The following is a 17,525-nucleotide window of genomic DNA, read 5'->3' on the forward strand; positions in this document are numbered from 1 at the left end:
TATCACATGACCTTCTATTTTAATTTTAAAATGTTTTTAAAAATATAAGCTCAAAACCCAAACATATAATAATAGAGATGTACGGGTCTCAAAAGGGTAGTCACAGTTATCAAGTTCCGGGTAATCCAGTAGTGGGTGGCAAATTGTGTTATTACTTTAATGTGTTATTACTTTAATGCTATAAACTAATAACGGACTCCTGAATTGTGTCTTTTGAAGTAATTAGTGAAACTAATTAATTTACACTCAGGGGCTACCGATTATTGTTTTGTTATGCAGGCTATCGCAGAATCGTTAGGACAATCCTATTCAAATAGCTTATACAGAGATGACGAATATGCTCGAGAAGAGTTCGTTAGAGGAAATGAACAATTCAAAACGTTAACGCCATCTCTTTCAATGCCTCCAATTGCTAGTCCACAAGCATTTTTGAGGGCTCATACTGATGACTCCAAGAACCCTGACTGTAAGATTAAAATTGCTCACGGTACAACCACTTTGGCGTTTAGGTTCCAAGGGGGCATTATTGTTGCTGTAGATTCGCGTGCTACAGCAGGCCAATGGATCGCATCCCAAACTGTTAAGAAGGTTATTGAGATCAATCCATTTCTTTTGGGTACAATGGCTGGAGGTGCAGCCGACTGTCAATATTGGGAGACCTGGTTAGGTGCTCAATGTCGTTTACACGAGTTGAAGGAGAAAGAACGTATATCGGTTGCTGCTGCCTCTAAGATTTTAGGTAATTTGGTGTACGAATATAAAGGATCAGGTCTTTCTATGGGTACCATGATCTGCGGCTATACAAAGAAGGAGGGCCCTACAATTTATCATGTGGATTCCGATGGAATGCGATTAAAAGGCGACTTGTTTTGTGTAGGCTCAGGTCAGACTTTTGCCTATGGTGTGCTAGACACAAATTACAAGTGGGATCTTTCCGTTGACGAAGCATTATATTTGGGTAAGCGCTCCATCCTTGCTGCGGCACATCGTGATGCATACTCTGGTGGCTCAGTGAATCTATACCACGTTACTGAAAATGGTTGGGTATATCATGGAAACCACGATGTTGGTACCCTATTCTGGGAAATAAAACAGCAGGAGAAATCTTTCAATAATGTGGTAGGTAACTAAGCCTACTAAAACTGATGTACTGATATACACACATGCATTCATATATATATGTACCATACTTAAGCCTACGTACGCGAGAAAGAGAAATGTGGATTCATTTGATTTAGAGCAAATTTATTAAGGTCAGCTACGACAAAAAAGTAGAAATTATAATACAACTGTCTCATGTGGACATTACCTAACATTTTTTACACGAAAGCTAATGCGATGGCCTATTAATTTGTCCTCTTAACTACCACCATTACCATATTTTTCCCTTTCCGCTTCGTAGTCATCATTTTCACCGTCACTATCACTGTCACCATCACTTGTAACACTGCTATCATTTGCATCATCTTCAGTTGTATCTGAAGCCGCACTACTGCCATCACTAGAGCTATCATCATCACTTGAAGCTTCAGCATCACTGCTATCACTATCTTCGTCACTAGAATCGGTCTCACTTACAGATCTTTTCTGAGGTACTGTACTAACTCTTTGATTGGCAGAACTGACGGGTGAGGTTACCCTAGCAGGTTGTCTTGGTTGAAAGAACCTAGACAACGAGGTTGGATCGAAAGGCTCTCCCGCTTGTAGTGTGGATGTGTTCGTTGGGTTTGCAATGCTTGGAGTAGGCGGCTTTGGAGTGGCATTTTTCATAGGCGGAGGTGATTCCTTTTTAATACTATCTTTCCTAGAACCAGCCGGTGCTGCATTGGATAGGATCGGCGTTGGCGGTATATCCACCAACTTTTTTACCCTACCATTGGTGACTTTAAGAGTCGCCGCATTAATGGCAGCAGTCAATATCAGATTCAAATGCTGTGGATTCTTATCAATTAGCGCAGTTAAGGGATTACCATTAATTCCCTTATTCTTAGCTGCCTGAGTTACCTGGTTTATGGTCATTGCCAATGCCTGTGTCAAAATTTGGGCCATTACTTGTTTATCAAGACCTCTACGATTTTTAGTTAAAAGCATTAACTGCTGCTGCAGGTACTTCATAGTTCTTTGATTACCATCATGAATGCTTGTCCTCTCCGAACGGTTAGCTGCTAAAGTTTGTGAGATGTTTGGTTGCTTGCCATTGTTCGATAAGTGGCTGTTCATCATTGGACCCTGCTTTTTAGCCTGCAGCTGAACCTGTTTCATTTCCGCTGCCTTCGCTTTGGCAGCCTGAGCTTCAGCTTGTTTCTTTCTTTGCTTTTCTCGTTCTGCAATGTATTTTTCATCTAAACCCCATAGCCATCCTTTACCCTCTTTAGAAACTTTACGGAAAGACTTGTTTAGTGACAAGTTATGCCTCACTGAACTTTGCCATCCATCAGGACAGTACTTGTAGTATGGAAATAATTCCCTAATACCCGCATAAATTTCAGATAAGGACATCCCACTAGGAGAGGAATACTTCCTTAGACATGCTGTAATTAGATTAGAATACGAACAAGTTGGTTTTGTACGATATTCTGGAGGTATCTCTTCTAATGTGTAGACTTTTTTGGGAGGTTTGGTTGTTTTTATAGGTTTCTTAATCTTTTTCGTCGGCAGTTGCGCTTTAGACTTACTCTCAACATCTTCACTGGAACCGGGACTATTGTTTCCCACGTTACTTACACTAGATTCATCCTTTACCTTAGAATGATGTTGAACATTTTCTTTATTCTCTTGTTCTGGAAGAACAAATTGAAAAGGAATTTGACCTATTTGTATTTTTGTTTTATTTCTAAGAGGCACTGTGATACCGCGTTCAACGAAAGTATCATCAACGAAAGCACCATTTTTGCCCATAATCGACAACTCAAAGCGTTCAGTCCCGAAATTATAAAAAATCTTAGCATGTCTTCTGGATATAGATTTCGAGGGCCCTAGATTGACATCCACTTTATGAGAGAAGTCATTTTCTGACCGCCTACCTATTATTACTTGTAGCGTTTGAACGTAGAATGTAAATTTCTGGAAGTCTAGGCAAGCATATGCTGAGATTTTTGATTGTTCATCAACGACATTGGATCCTTGTAACGATGTAATAAACTGGCCTGCCGGTATTGCGTTTTCGTAAGAGCCTTTATCATCCTTCTTGGGACTCTCTGCGGATTTACTTTGGTTATCATTTTTTGCATCGCTTTTTGGCTCTGAATTCATTGAGATTGTACTCGGCTGGGGCATCATTGGCGTTAATGAACTATGCCTTCGCGGATAGAAAATATTATTCTTTCCTTGAATAATAGATGCGGGTGTATTTTCTGGTGGCTGATTTATTTCCGCACTATATGGGACGGGGGCAGCAGAACTTGCACGAAGTGGGATATCAGGTGTTTCTAAGCTCGCCGTTAACTTATGAATGGAATTAAAATGTGCTGAAGAACTTGAAGCCTTTCTTCGCACTATAGAATCACAAAATTTCTCCATACTAGAATCTGAATCATTATTACGAACCTCTGTAGCATGGTAGGAAACAGAACTTCTTGGTGATGGACCAACATCTGATTTGCCATCGGAGTTTGCAACGGCCTCCGTAACTGCTGATATATTATGTGAACCAATACCATGCTCTAACAAATCCTCTGCCGAAAATAGTTCATCATCGTTTTTATCTAGCTTGAACAGTTTGGAAAAGTCATCATGATCAAGATGAGGAGGCAACTCTAGATTTAGATCATTATGTAACATTTGTGTTGGATATGATTTAGAGCCCTCTGATGCATATTCTTTCATGGAATCCTTCTGTTCTCGATCATTTGTTTCGTTATTAAGTTCAGATTTTCCGATCTCCTTTTTTCCATTCAACGAATGGTTCCGATCAGCTGCATCTTCTACATGATTGTCAACCTTCATTGGAATAGGGGAAGATCCATTATGGTTTAAAGCTTTATTGAGATGATCTTCCTTGGATGAAATAGAATAGTTGGTTCCCGTTGATTCAATTTTTCGACTAGGGCTACTTGCTCTCGGGGACGACAGACTGCGAGGTAGTTGAACATTTTCACTTTCTGTTCTGCTTCTTTCACCGTCAAAAGAGTCACTGATATCATCAATATTCACCTTCTCTATTTCCTTTGAGTTTATATCTAATGAGAGATTAGCTTTAATCATTGAGTTAGCATCCATTTTTATGCTATTTTTCGTTACTTCACTTGGTTCCCCAGAAGCCGATGATTCATGCACTGCACGGTCATGATTAATAGCATTTTCAATTATGGTAGCAGATATATTAGCTGTATCATTGTTTCGAGAGACGTTAGGTATCTTATTTTCATGTACGCTTCCCGCCGAGGGTTTGCTTTCTATTCCAGTCATCGCATCGCCCGGTCTTGTATCATGCACTTGCTCAAAATGCCCACTTTTTACATCTAAAATTTCCGTAGAAACATTAGAATTTGATTTGTATTCCTCAATACCCCCGCCTTGAGGATGTTTATTTTGATGATCAGCATTCTGTGTGTCCACGTTCGATTCAACAGATATAATTAGGTCAGGCAGCATACCGTTATTCTGTCCTTGAGTTTCCATAATTACTACTGGTGAGTCGATTAATATATATCCACTACTAGTATAGCTAGACTTATCGTTAATACCTTCCCTTAGCTAAAGCCGTCCTCCACTTAGGGTTAATTTCCCTAAACCTCCTATAATAGGTACTTTCAAACTATAAGCTCGTTTACCACAAAGTAAGGCAACAAATTAAGTTGAAATAAACCTTTTTAGTACAATAACCTGATTATACAGGTGAGCAAACCGCCTTGACGTATTATTCTTGGTGTGATGCGTTTCAAACAATAAATAATGTGTTACTATTCATCAATTCTCCATTGCATAAAATAAAAAAGAAACGGCATCACAATATACGATTACGTTTAAAATGATATATAATGCACGTGCTTTGAACGTGACAATTTATCACTTCGATCTATATACATCTAGACTCTTTTATCAACACGAAGGTTTCGTGCTTTTATTCTTTCCTGCGAATTGAGCATCCAGTTGATAGAAGACAATGTTTGTTCATTAATGTCGTTGCTGCTTGGATCGAAATCCTCGTTGTCTAAACCTACTATTAAAACGACCTGCGAAAGCCTTGTAAACTTGTCTTTTAGGAAGTAGTGATGTCCACATAGTGTAGAGATAAATAGCCCAAGTTCACGATCAAGCTTTAGAGCTCCTAGCTCGTTGCACTCAATGAGCCAGATTTTATCTTCTAGTAATTGGCACAAGAAATCAACCATTAATGAGATGAATTCGATATATGCGGGTTTGTAGATGACATTGTAGAATGGACGGGTGAGATTTGTCCATTGCTTCACAAAGGCATTTAGATTTGAGATATTCTCAAAATCATTTGAACTGCAGATGTAATTTTGTTCCGATCCATTGGTGAATAATGGAGCCATCATCTTTTTTAGTTTTCCCTGCATCATATTTTCAAAAAGCTGGGTTATGGCCCATTGTAGCAGCTTTCCATTTTGTGTCTTTAAACTCTTGTAAAGCCATTGTAAAGCCTCTTGCATTTGTTTTGCATCATCCCTGAAGGGGAAGTTGTTCTGCAATAGGACTGGCTGGTCTTCTATAATCTCCTTGATTAGGATTCTTCTAAAATATTCCTCACCTACCGCGAGCGTGTTAATGTAAATTAGACATTCATGCAACTTTAAAACACTCTCTTCATCAGTATAAACTGATTGTAGGTTAGATTGCAAATTGGTTAAAGTACTTGTGGCAGCACTCTTGAAATTGAACCCAAAATGAGACAGCTTACTGCCCGGTTCATTGCCTTGAGGAGCAGGTGAAACCGACCTCGACAGGTTCGCTGTTTGGTCCGAAGGGGGTGGCTGATATTTCTTTAATACAAGCGAATAATTTAGTCGTGGAAGAATTACTTTTAGTCTAGTTTGTTGCACTTTAATCAGATATTCTGACTGAATAAACTTCATTAAGCTGTTAATGAAGTGTGAAAGGACCTTTGTCTCCCCAGTATTCACATTTGCAATTAGGTTGGCTCTTATCACCAACACCAAATCCTCCAGTAGAGTGCTAATTGGGTAGCTTGTTAGATCGTCATGAGTGTAATCTGCATTGATTAGGAATTGATCCAGACTTGGAAGCTCTTCCAGCTCAAGTGCTCGTAAAAATGACCCATGTAAATGATACTTGACAAGTACTTCAAATAAGTATAGGGATTGTGTGACTTTGTGGTTAAATGCACCCTTTGCAATAGGATCTGGGATTTCCAAGTTGGAAGTGTCATTATTAGAAAACTCACACCACTTGAGGGTAAAAAATCTACAGTACATTGACCAATTCTGTAGTATGGAGGAAAACTCGTTGATCAGTAGAGAAAGCTCGTTTATTGTGTATGGAAGTTGAGGGGCTGTGTAATCTGCTACCGCTGTTTGTCCTCCTTGTTGCTTTTGATTATCTTCCCAAGCATTTAATTCTTTTATCATTGCTTCAATCCTTCTAGTCTCCATAAATGTATCCCAAACTAAGCCTGCTTGTAAATCCGCCTCACGTTGTACTTTACGCATTATATGTGTCATATGCTGTAAACCGTAACACTTCGCAATAACTTTTGAGTGGTCATTTATAATTGTAGAAACCATCTTAAACAAATGTAGCAAAACCTGACAGAAAAACATTGGGGGCTTTTCTGTCTGGCCCATCATAATCTTTCTTCCTTGGTCTGCTATTATATTACAGACGTACTTTGAATATACTTCTACTCCCAATTCCGAGTACCCTATCTTCGGAAATAACTGAAACCAGGACGTAACCTGTCCAATATCGTTATTCTTAGCAGCGTTAAAGAATTCATCGTGAAATATTTTTGATAATTTTGACGTCCATGTTTCCAGTAGTTGTGAAGGCAATTCGGGGATATTACTAGATGGAACGACCTTATTTGTGAAAGCGGAATTAAAGATCGAGGAGGGCAATAGACGAATTTCTTCTATAGCGTCTGCCGCAAGTTTATAGTTTTTGGATTCCAATGCATCATGAACTAGAGAGATATTAGATTTCAGCTTGTAACATTGTTCAATATACTTTAAAGTTTGCTCCACTAGGTCTCTTTCACGCTCAACCCTATTAACTTTCGTACAAATTGAAGTAGCTAGCTCGGTAGATTTTGACAGTTGTTCTAACGATGAGTGAAAATTTGAGAGAGTAGATGTTAGACTTGTTCTTTTTAGTTCTAGGCTTCGAAGATCTTGATTATGCTTTAAATTTGAATCATCAAAGAACTGTTTTAGCTTCTTTTCAGTTTCTTTATGATCTTTTGTTATAACTTCCTGCAACTTTATAGCCTGAGAAAGGGTTGTGAAATTCCCTATCACATTATTATAGCCAGCCAATCTTGTAGAGAGTGTGTCCACACTTATGTCCTGGGTATTTGAAAACCCATTATCAGCAAATTTCATGTTGTCCATGTAAGAAGTGGTAGCTAATATTGGCTGCTTTGCTCGTTTACGGTATTTGCAGTAAGAGATATTGTTGAAAGTTAGAAAAATAACTAAGCCAAAAAATGAAATTAAGCCGGAGGCATTAAATTAAAAAGAACAATAAACAATCAAACAGGCTAATCGCAGATACGATATTAAGACGATTGAACTACTGCTCTGCTTCGTTGTAGAATTTCTTCTCTAACTTGACTGTGGATGGCATAATCAAAAAAAGATATATTACTACTTACTGATAGATATTAATTTATATCCTCAAATAATCATGGGAACTTTATATATTTCAAAAGGCCAATGAATTGATCAAATTAGGTTTTGCCATATGGGCAAGGTATTGATTGAATAAAAGATCTTGAAAGCGAAGGGCTGTAAAAACTGGAAAACTTGAAAACGCACGTTGTTCATGAAGGAAGCACTATATTTAGTTCTGTCATTAGATATTATGTTCAGTTTCCTTCAAATTCAAGCAGGAGCTAATTGCCGTTGCTCTTCAGGTTCTTCTCTGTTCCAATCCTCCTGGGCTTCGTCATCTTCTTCAAACTCCTCGTCATAATCCTGTCTAATCGATAAGGATGGTTTAACAGCAGCTGAGTCCAAGGTCCATTCGTTTAGAGCAGCCTCTGCATCGATGATAATCTGCTTAGAAGCCTCGTAACCATCGTAGGCAGGTCTGGTTTCACCTGGAGTTACAGGAGAGTCGTCCATTAACTCTAATAGAGCCTTACCGTAACCAGCTAGCAAAGCCATCTTCTCACTGTGCTCAATCATTGAGTCAAACTGATAATTGAAAGCAGCGCGCAACTTAGACCTCGTAATGTTTGACAATTGGGCCTCTGCAACTAACGATTCTGCCTCCGCACGAACTAATTCCTGCTCTAGAATTTCAATTTTAGGTGACTGTGGGTCTTTGTACTTCAGGTAAGCAATCTTGTCAGTAATTTTTGCTTTGCGATCACGTGATGGTTGAACCGAGCCCTCAATATCACGAACAGACTTTAATGTTAAACGATACTGGTCGTAGCGGTCAATAAATTGGTCGTCTAGCTCAGACATCTCGTAAATCAACACTCCTAGCTTATCGGTAATGTCCGAAACATCGTCGTCGTTTTCCAGACCCCAGAGAGACAATTGCTTAGCGGCGTCCCTGCGCTCGTTAGCAGCAACCTCAATCGAGCGCAGAACGTTCTTTTCCGTCTTCACTAGCTGAGAAAGCTTCCTAGAGAGCTCTGGCCCAAAGGCTCCTGCCGTGTTTTTTCTAAAGGAGTAAGCAATACCACCCTTACCAAAGAACTTATTTTTTGTAGTAGAAGGGGGTGGTGGTGGATTCTGTAATTGAGAAGCCGTTGGAGCCCTCGAATTTCTTAACGAGTAGGTACGGTGCATTTCGACTTTTTGGCAATGTAAATCTTCGAACGACTCTTGTATATTAATAAACCTTCAGGTTAACAAAATTTAAAAAAAAAACCGTTTTTTCGAAAACACTTTTTTAAAAATTTATCCCAGGTTATAGAGCAACCAGTAATAAAAATATCCTTAATAGTTTTTTTGGATAATAAACAAAAACAAAGGGGTTCAACTGTTCTGTAAACTTCTTTTAAGTAACTTTTTTAGTTTTACGTAATAAACTAACGTAAAATGATGTTAAGGAGGTCCCTGTAGTAATTAAAGAGTTATTTTAGATTAATTAACAAAAACCGGACGTGCAATATCTAGCTACCCATATATGTATTTCTATCAAAAATATATATATACTAATGTTTTTTGCTCTATAGCAAATTTATATACTTAACCTTATCCGCCCCCCCTGTCTTTTTTAGGTTATCAAGCTCCCTTAAAAAATCGTTGTTTATTTTTCCTTTTCAACGTATTTCGCGAGCAGGCGGGGCAGGAACCATCGACCGTTTGGCTATCACCCCTATTTGCTTCCGTTACCCGGTCACCCTATGGTATGTCTCGCTTCTTCACAATGTTTTTGCTATGCCAAATCTTAGCTGAATTTTTCAGTCGTATATTCTTTCTGTACCAGCGTAGTAAGGCGTGCAGAACTAAAGAGCTTGGACTTAATTTTGTAACGTACTAATAATAGTGAGAAAAAGCTAAACGATAAAAAAATAGGAGGTTGAAACTGTATAATAGTGATGATAGTTTTTATATTGCTTCAGTTCTTGTATTAGAATTTATAGCAGTCTTTTAAAAGGAAATAAACTGTATAGTAAATAATTCATAGTAACAAAAAACTGGACTTGAAGTTTGCTCATTGAAAATTAGTTGATCATACCGCCCAAACACTAAGCACGTCACTAAACATTATATTGCGCAAAATAGTCGGACGACAGGAGTAAAATAAAAGAATAGCATATATGGAGGTGAGTGTTTATTGTACACCGCCTTCCTCCCCTTTTCAAGGCGTTAAAGGAAAGGCTGATGGTGTAGAAGTTAATATGAGAGAGAGGTCATGGCAGGAAGATAGTTCTTCTATACCTACACCCGAAGTTACATCATCGATACTGCCCTATGCGCATGCTTCGTTAAACTTGCCATCGCCTCACACTCCGGGGGTGGCTTTGGAGGACAGTAGGGAGTTTGGTACCATGGCGTACACAATTGCGGAATTTGTGAGGATATTGAACCTCCAGGACTCTCAGCTAGTTGCAGATGTGCTTAAAGGAGATAAAAAAAGCCCCGAGGACTATGTGAAGAGGCTAGTCTGGAACGAGTTGAGCGTGCGCAGATGGCAAATGAGTTCAAATCCCATTGGGCAGGGTTCTTCTTCTTATGTTTTTGCTATTCGGGATGCCGAGGGTGATACGAGCCTGGCTCTAAAAATACCTCTTTCTAGAAATAAAGCATCTATAATGTTACACGAGGTCCTAATATACTCGTATTTGGCACAGCGGGCGAAACAGAGTCTTTCAAAAATGCATATAGTTCGTTTCTATGGTATTGCGGCGATAACGCGGCGGCAATTTAAGCGTCTACGGTCTAATGATGTCGTGCCTGCATTAGTGTTGGATATGGCTGATTATACAATGAGGAGCTTTACTCAGAGTCGGACTGTTACGAAAGCACAGTGGTGGAAGTTTACAAACGATCTTCTATTGTGCTTACAGTTCCTTCGCGGTAATGCAGTTGTCCATGGCGACATTAAAACTGCAAATATACTTGTTCAAGGTTACGATGCATACTTGGTAGACTTCGCTTCTGCTTCAATTACGGGAACTAATATGAAGAAGGCTGTTGAAACAACTTTACAGTACAGTTCTCCATCCTTGATAGAGGGTAGTAGACCATGCTACGATAGTGATTTGTACGCAGCAGGGTTGTGCCTGCTTACATTGATTACTAGGTTTGAACCATACCAAGAGCTTTCTATGCTAAACTCGCATAGTACCCATACTTCAATGAATTCGTTACACGAAAAGCAATGGCTCATGAATGCAATCTGCAAGCGGGAACCCATCAAGTATAATGTTTTGAAACCGGAGCTACATCAGCAATGGGCAGAAGAATTACAGTTTTTAGAGCGCTTCTTTGCGAATGATACACCTATTTCGCTAGAGAACTGGATTACAGAAGCAAATTCACGGATAAATGATAAATGAACGGAGTACTTCACGAAATATAAAATAACTGCGTGTGGGCGTCAACGCATATAAAATGTACCTTCCGCCTGATCTATCAGGCAATAATATTAATTAAAATGATAAAAATGTATTTAGAATACCTGCATACCAGTATTTAATTCACACTACAATCTCCCCATTAATAATGGCGTTTAACCTTCTTTCCTTTTCTTCATCCAGTTTTTTAGTATTGATTTCGCCATCTTTCTTGATACGAAGCTTGCTCAGTTCGTTAGGTACTGCAAACTTCGGATGTTCCCAGTCACACTCCTTTCCCAGTGGACAAAATCCTGTAACATATTTCGGGCAGATGACTTTCTTAACATGTTTCTTAGCACATGACGGTCCAAGAGGACAATAGCCCATCATGTAGTACTCACATTGCTGTATCTTTGAGTTTGGATCTATATGTAAATACTGACACTCAGGACTCTGAGTACAGTAACCGTTCTTTGTGAAGAACACACATTCCGGCATTTTACGCAGATTATATTCGTGCAGATACTCGCATTGGTCATTTTTTTTACACAAGCCTCTTAACCAATGCTTACATACAATCTTATTCTGGAATATGGGCAGTACGTGCTTGTTTGGACACATAGTACCATTTGGACATGACGATGGACCTTCTTTAGAATTATAATATTGACATACCGGTCGATCAGGATTTAGTGAGAATGAATATTCTTGTCGAAGAAAAGGAACAAAGCGGAACGGATAGTTTGAGGTATCTGTGTGTATTAGAGACATCACTTTATCACCTACTAAGTTATACAGTTGTTGAATGAATATAGATGTAGTTAAGTCTCATGATTATAAATAAATCAAAGCAGAAATCGTTGTCGTACAAAACGATATATTTACTCATCATATAGTGAACGGCAATTCACTCTAAGTAAGCACAAGATGGAGAAGCTTCATTCAGAGAGGGATGGAAGGTGGTATGATTTAGTCCGTTAAAATTCATCTCTTGGCGGTATATACCTGATACACGCACACCTTTTGTTTGCTATACTCAGCACTAAATATTCATTGCTGCTAAGACAAAACTCAACAAAAATGAAACCTTAAAGCTTGGCTTTTCCCATATCAAGGTATTTAGGTCTACTTGTTCCCGGCTCATGTTTAGAACGTACTTAGATAGTCCCTTGGTTGCATCTTTATTAACGATACCGCGGCTTTGTAGCCATTGAAGCGCCAGCAAACCAAAGGCGGATACAAATACTAGCGCGTGAGAAATCTTACCCATTATAATTCCGAATGCAAGACCGGTAATGGAACCCATACAAAGCTGCCGATAGTTTAATTTTCCATTGAATCTTTCACGGGTGACAGGGACTGGTCTAGTAGTAGTCAAGTCAGAGCGGGAATAGCTTGGGTCTAAAGTGCTTAAGATACTATCGTTATGAATCACAGGTCTCTTGAAGTTAGGTAAAAGTATCCCTGCGGAAGTAAACCCCAAATATAACATCAACCTTGGTGAAGCTTTTGAAGCAGTGCCAGGGAAAGCAACTCTTGCCATAGGTGGGGTAATTTTCCTTGCTGTACTTCTGAACATAGGAGTCAAAAATGAAGCAGCTGCGCGAAAAGTTGGGGCCTGTCTCAACAATCCACCACCAGTAAACATTTTATTACAGTTAACGAATGTCTCTTGGCTTTGTTATAATTCCTGTTAGCTTAATGTCTAATTACGAGTTAACGCCTTGTACAATCTATTTATGTAATGTTTTTTTTTCTTACAGCAAATAGTTAGGGGGGGATGAATATGTATGTGTTAAATATGATTCAATGTTACGTAAAAACTAGGGTACACTGGTGAATCATAGTCAAAATCCTTATTAAGGATTCACGGTTGGGCGTACTGTACTGATACTTTGTAATTAATTACGTGAAATTTTAAATTATACTAGTTACGCAGCTGTTTAAGAGATAGCATGAATATATTTCCCAAAAGATTATGGTTTTATATATTCATGCTAACTAAATATAGGGTATCAAAAAATGTAGGACAACATTGTTATGTAGTGAAAACGTTTTGTCCACACTGTATAACAACTAAGTCTTGAAGGATTTTAACCTTGGGTAGGTTTGGTTTTATGTATAACCGTCCCTAAAAATGTTTAGGGGTAAAAATAAACTCGACTTAGAAGTTATATAGACATCCTACAACGGTGCTTTCCCAGTCTTTCATTTTTTTTTTACACGGTGAAATCTCCATTAACTCACCTTCCGAAACGAATTTGTGTGATTCAATGGAGTTGATCCCTGCTGACTTCGCTAATCGTTACTGGATTCTCTACGCTGCTGATATTTAAATCCTTAACATACTCCTGTAATTTATGCCAGTTTTCTTCCCTCCGTTCGCGACGTCTCTGTGATTCTTTAACACTTGATAGATATAAAGAATTACAGTTTTCATATAACACCGGGTTAGTCTCCAAGAATATCTTCAAGGCTTTAAATGCCATGGCATGAATGGCGCGATTCCATGATCCGGAATTAATCGCCTGCTCCACGAGCATATAAGGGTCTTGGTTTCTATTACCTTCCTCATCTAATTGAGATTCCAGATCTAATTGTGAAGTCAATTCATACAATGCGGGGAAAATAATCGGTAGAATAACCTCAGCATTCTCAATGCATAGGTTTAAAAAGTATTCGTTGTTCCAGTAACTTAATACTTTTTCGGCGACCTGAAAATGCGGAGACGATATACATTTTGCTAGCTGAACAAAGAGAGGGACCTCCACTTTTATAAATTCCAGCGGTTCGATAACCTCAAAAATATCTTCAATCTCATTCAAAAACATAATTTCTTTTGTTGAGTTAATCTTTGGCCAATAACGTAGCAATCCCATAACGACTTCTTCTGTCAACATCGGCTCCTTTTCCAAAAACTGGACAATACAATACGCCAGTTGTGGATGATATAGTGACAAACAACGGACTTTGTGCAAGGGAATTAGAATACGTACAAGGAAAACTTTATGCTCTTCCTTTAGGGGCAATGCAAAGCCGTTGATTATGGACCCCAATATCTCTAATAGCTCAGCTATCCCATTAAAACGGTCTGTCTCGTAGACGAATTGTAGAAAAATGTTGTTTATAGAACGCCGGATGAAGGATCTTAGAGATAGAAATTTGCCGTAAATTCTGTGTAGAGTAGTCTTGAGACAATCCCTTTCCCTAATATCCTCACTGTCAAATAGTTCTAATAGTTTTAGGATAAAATCCTGCCCGATGTATTGCTTGGCAATTTGGTGATTGAAGTCCGGCGATTCAACAAATCTTAAGAAAAACTCATAGACGCATTGCATGTGTGGCCAAGCCAATTCATTAACTGGTTCGTCTTCGTCCGGATCATATACATCGCCAACCGGGTTCACAGGAGGCGGAATCGGCCTGAATAAATTTATCTTGAACATGTTTACAACATGGGCATACATTTCCTCCGTGTAAGTAAATCGATTCGTGACTATAAATTCAATTAATTCTTGTAGAGTAAGGCGTTTGATTTCTTTACCATGTATATCGAAACTTGGATCGCTAAAGTCAAACATAATATTGCACTGATCCACCTTCGCTATGAATAACGGAATTTGCTCTTCCGGAGGTACATCATCAAAGCTGGGTAATTTGCTTATTTGAGTATACCTGGAGGGCTCGAATCTTGATGAAGAATGCCTCTGTGGAGTCTTTATCAACTCAAGATCTGTATCTGGATTCAACTTCGTTGGAGTTGGTAACCTCTCAAACGAATGCGACGGACGAGGAATGTCAATTCCATTCGGTGACTGCCCTTGCTCCTGTCCGGGAATAGCTTCCCTTTGTAAATGAACCGCACCACCAAGCGGAGGGCTTGGTGGAGAAACTGCTCCTGCAATATATGTAGGATACTGTTTATTAATGTCGTCTTTCTTTTGAGACAAACCACTAACGCTTTGTAAGGGACCTGCAGTCGCCAATTTAACCTTCCCAGATATTTGTGCCGGTGCATTCGCCGGTACAGTGGGTGCACTCGTCTTTCCGGTATCCTTGGGTTTAGGTTGTTTTTCAGAATTGGCACCCGGTGAGCCTTTCTGATCTTTTTTATCCAACGAAGACCTAGAAGAACTACTCAAAGTAGAACTTGCCGTAGATGAAGGGGTGGAATTGCTTGGCTTCTTATTAACATCCTTGACCTTCTTCTTTTGATTTGATGAAGATGATCCAGTAGTTTTCTTTATTAACTGTAAAATGAGTCAATTATGATTAGTAAAGAGTCCTAATAGTAAATCAAAGCGCGCAAGCGCAATTAACTAAATATCACATACCTTTTGCTTGAAACCTCGCATCATACTGGGCCAGAATTACTTCAATTTGGTTCTTTTAGCATTCACGCCACGTTCCTCTCTACTAGTGTATCTCACTTATTTTGTGTTATTTTTAATACGGTGAATTAAGTAAAGGGGTTGTAAAGGGAGGGTAACCTTCTCTGAATAACAGGCCTTTAGATATCTATTCTGAGTTAAGAGCTTTGTTAATGAGCAGTCTGATTCGTTAACTTTTAATAACCAAACCCCTGTCTGAAACTGGTCGTTATAACTCGGTATTCTGTTTGACAGTCTATTTTACTGACGCTTTGTTTTAAATCGTTTCTGAGTTTAGTGTTAGCGTTCAATTTTCTTGGATTCGCTGTGTAGCAGATCTTGAAATTACGATCCTAGTGAAGCCATAAACAAAAAACCAAAGCCTTTATCGACTGAAACTAACGTAAGAGTTTATTATCTTGATGACCGTTAAATCCGATTGGATACAGGATTCTTAAATCGAAGGTATTTATCTACATTGTTTTTACAAGTTAGTTTTTTCTGCTTTTGTGTCGCTATTATTATGTAAGTAAGCCTATTTATTCAACACTAATAATAATAGAGTGCGAAATACAAAGAACTGCTAGCTCTCAACCTTTAAAATAGCGAAATTTATCCACTATAGAAGTTCATGGCTCATAAGATATTGCAACTTTTCAGTGATTTTTGCCCAAGCCCTAATAATGCTAGACTAATTCCTGCATTGTCTGCAATTCTTAGAAAATTACTGTGATTTATATAAAGGCTTGAAAATTCTAACAGGAAGCGAGTTTCTGTCCGTTTATTCTTTTTGAGTCTATAAAGTAAACAGTCTCGCATGGTATTAAAGATGCAGGGTAAACGCGGCAGTAGAATATTAATATATTGTACCGACGCATTTACGTTTTAGGATGTAATCTTGGGTAGAGGTTAAATATAAAACAAATATTATGATGAAAAGGTAGTCAAACTATATTTTCCGATTTCACAGATGAGTGAAATACTATTTATCTACTATCAGAACCGCTACACTGAATATTTGTTTTGTGTTTCTTCTTCATTATACTTGCTTCTAGTAATTGGCATTAATCTTGCTTCATTCCTTCTTTGGGGTTAATTGGTTAACCAGTCTCCTTCTTCTAGCTCCTTCTCGCGCCCAAAATTCATCTCTATATATCTCCCATCCTTCTCTGATTTCAGCACTGAATGCTCTGGGGTACAGGACCAGCTTTATGTTTACCGCGCCTATCCTCGGTTGTGACCTGATTTCAACGGAGCGCCAGAACCGATATGGAAATGCATTTTCAAGGTAAGAGGCCGGCAGGATTATTTTCAGAAGCCAGATGTTAGCCTGTGCAAGGCTCCTGCTGATGAAGCGCACGAGGTCTGCGACTTGGTCGCTAAATGAGGTCTTGACTTTGACCAACTTAAAGTTGAATTTCCGTATTCCCTTATTCGTGTTCGTAAAGAACTTTCTAGGTATTACAATGGTTCTTCTATATTCCCCACTGAGGTGAAATAATACCACAGTTATCATAATAAACACAAAGATAAACTGTAGCATCACCCTGTATAGCCCCTGTATGTTTTCCTGCGAAAAGTACAGTTCGTAAAATGCAAACCCAGCAACTCCCATTAGACTTGATAGGAACAGTGTGAATTGCCATTTCAGCAGCTTCTGCTCCCTGGCTTGCCGTCTTAAGTCGTCTTCTAGTATAAGGAGATTTCTGAATATTTTAGACGCTGGTGAGATATCAGTTGTACTTTTTAGATTTTTGCTCGAAGTCCTACTGCTAGATCGCCTCCTTCTAGTTACTATGGCTGGTCCTGATGTTACTCTGTTAACCTTCCTTACGCCCTTAACAAAGGGCTCTGGTTGCTCAACAGAGGAGGGGAGGCTGCTTTCGTCCTTGTTCCACAGATCATCAGACATAATTACCCTGCCAGTTTCTATCTTCTTGAACCCCAGGTCAAGAGTGTCCTATATAAAAGCGCGAGTGCAAATATGCTAG

General features: G+C 38.9%; 9 protein-coding genes and 1 non-coding gene across 10 annotated transcripts; 3 read left to right on the plus strand and 7 right to left on the minus strand.

Annotated features, from left to right (window-relative positions):
- Positions 1–273: 273 nt before the first annotated feature.
- On the plus strand, positions 274–1,131 carry PRE2 (proteasome core particle subunit beta 5; the record flags this gene model as incomplete). Its single annotated transcript, XM_018130088.1, has 1 exon — positions 274–1,131. One exon carries the CDS (start codon positions 274–276, stop codon positions 1,129–1,131), a length of 858 nt encoding a protein of 285 aa, XP_017985816.1.
- A 228-nt stretch (positions 1,132–1,359) lies between these two features.
- FHL1 (Fhl1p) lies at positions 1,360–4,620 on the minus strand (the record flags this gene model as incomplete). The annotated part of the gene is made up of 1 exon (XM_018130087.1): positions 1,360–4,620. One exon carries the CDS (start codon positions 4,618–4,620, stop codon positions 1,360–1,362), a length of 3,261 nt encoding a protein of 1,086 aa, XP_017985817.1.
- A 407-nt stretch (positions 4,621–5,027) lies between these two features.
- On the minus strand, positions 5,028–7,532 carry COG4 (Golgi transport complex subunit COG4; the record flags this gene model as incomplete). The annotated part of the gene is made up of 1 exon (XM_018130086.1): positions 5,028–7,532. One exon carries the CDS (start codon positions 7,530–7,532, stop codon positions 5,028–5,030), a length of 2,505 nt encoding a protein of 834 aa, XP_017985818.1.
- A 492-nt stretch (positions 7,533–8,024) lies between these two features.
- Positions 8,025–8,945, minus strand: PIL1 (lipid-binding protein PIL1; the record flags this gene model as incomplete). Its single annotated transcript, XM_018130085.1, has 1 exon — positions 8,025–8,945. One exon carries the CDS (start codon positions 8,943–8,945, stop codon positions 8,025–8,027), a length of 921 nt encoding a protein of 306 aa, XP_017985819.1.
- A 977-nt stretch (positions 8,946–9,922) lies between these two features.
- On the plus strand, positions 9,923–11,164 carry ISR1 (putative protein kinase ISR1; the record flags this gene model as incomplete). Its single annotated transcript, XM_018130084.1, has 1 exon — positions 9,923–11,164. One exon carries the CDS (start codon positions 9,923–9,925, stop codon positions 11,162–11,164), a length of 1,242 nt encoding a protein of 413 aa, XP_017985820.1.
- Positions 11,165–11,305: 141 nt separating this feature from the next.
- YTH1 (cleavage polyadenylation factor RNA-binding subunit YTH1) lies at positions 11,306–11,935 on the minus strand (the record flags this gene model as incomplete). Its single annotated transcript, XM_018130083.1, has 1 exon — positions 11,306–11,935. The coding sequence occupies one exon, from the start codon at positions 11,933–11,935 to the stop codon at positions 11,306–11,308; it is 630 nt and encodes a 209-aa protein (XP_017985821.1).
- A 271-nt stretch (positions 11,936–12,206) lies between these two features.
- FUN14 (Fun14p) lies at positions 12,207–12,812 on the minus strand (the record flags this gene model as incomplete). The annotated part of the gene is made up of 1 exon (XM_018130082.1): positions 12,207–12,812. One exon carries the CDS (start codon positions 12,810–12,812, stop codon positions 12,207–12,209), a length of 606 nt encoding a protein of 201 aa, XP_017985822.1.
- Positions 12,813–13,434: 622 nt separating this feature from the next.
- Positions 13,435–15,522, minus strand: RTS1 (protein phosphatase 2A regulatory subunit RTS1; the record flags this gene model as incomplete). Its single annotated transcript, XM_018130081.1, has 2 exons — positions 13,435–15,414; positions 15,499–15,522. 2 exons carry the CDS (start codon positions 15,520–15,522, stop codon positions 13,435–13,437), a joined length of 2,004 nt encoding a protein of 667 aa, XP_017985823.1.
- A 1,011-nt stretch (positions 15,523–16,533) lies between these two features.
- On the plus strand, positions 16,534–16,548 carry AW171_hschr2349. Its single transcript, XR_001930068.1, has one exon. It is a non-coding gene; the product is annotated as an HBLSNR50 (small nuclear RNA).
- Positions 16,549–16,609: 61 nt separating this feature from the next.
- On the minus strand, positions 16,610–17,446 carry SPO7 (Nem1-Spo7 phosphatase regulatory subunit SPO7; the record flags this gene model as incomplete). Its single annotated transcript, XM_018130080.1, has 1 exon — positions 16,610–17,446. One exon carries the CDS (start codon positions 17,444–17,446, stop codon positions 16,610–16,612), a length of 837 nt encoding a protein of 278 aa, XP_017985824.1.
- Positions 17,447–17,525: the final 79 nt, after the last annotated feature.

This window comes from Eremothecium sinecaudum, chromosome II (genome assembly GCF_001548555.1).
Source record: "Eremothecium sinecaudum strain ATCC 58844 chromosome II, complete sequence".
Classification (NCBI taxonomy): domain Eukaryota; kingdom Fungi; phylum Ascomycota; class Saccharomycetes; order Saccharomycetales; family Saccharomycetaceae; genus Eremothecium; species Eremothecium sinecaudum.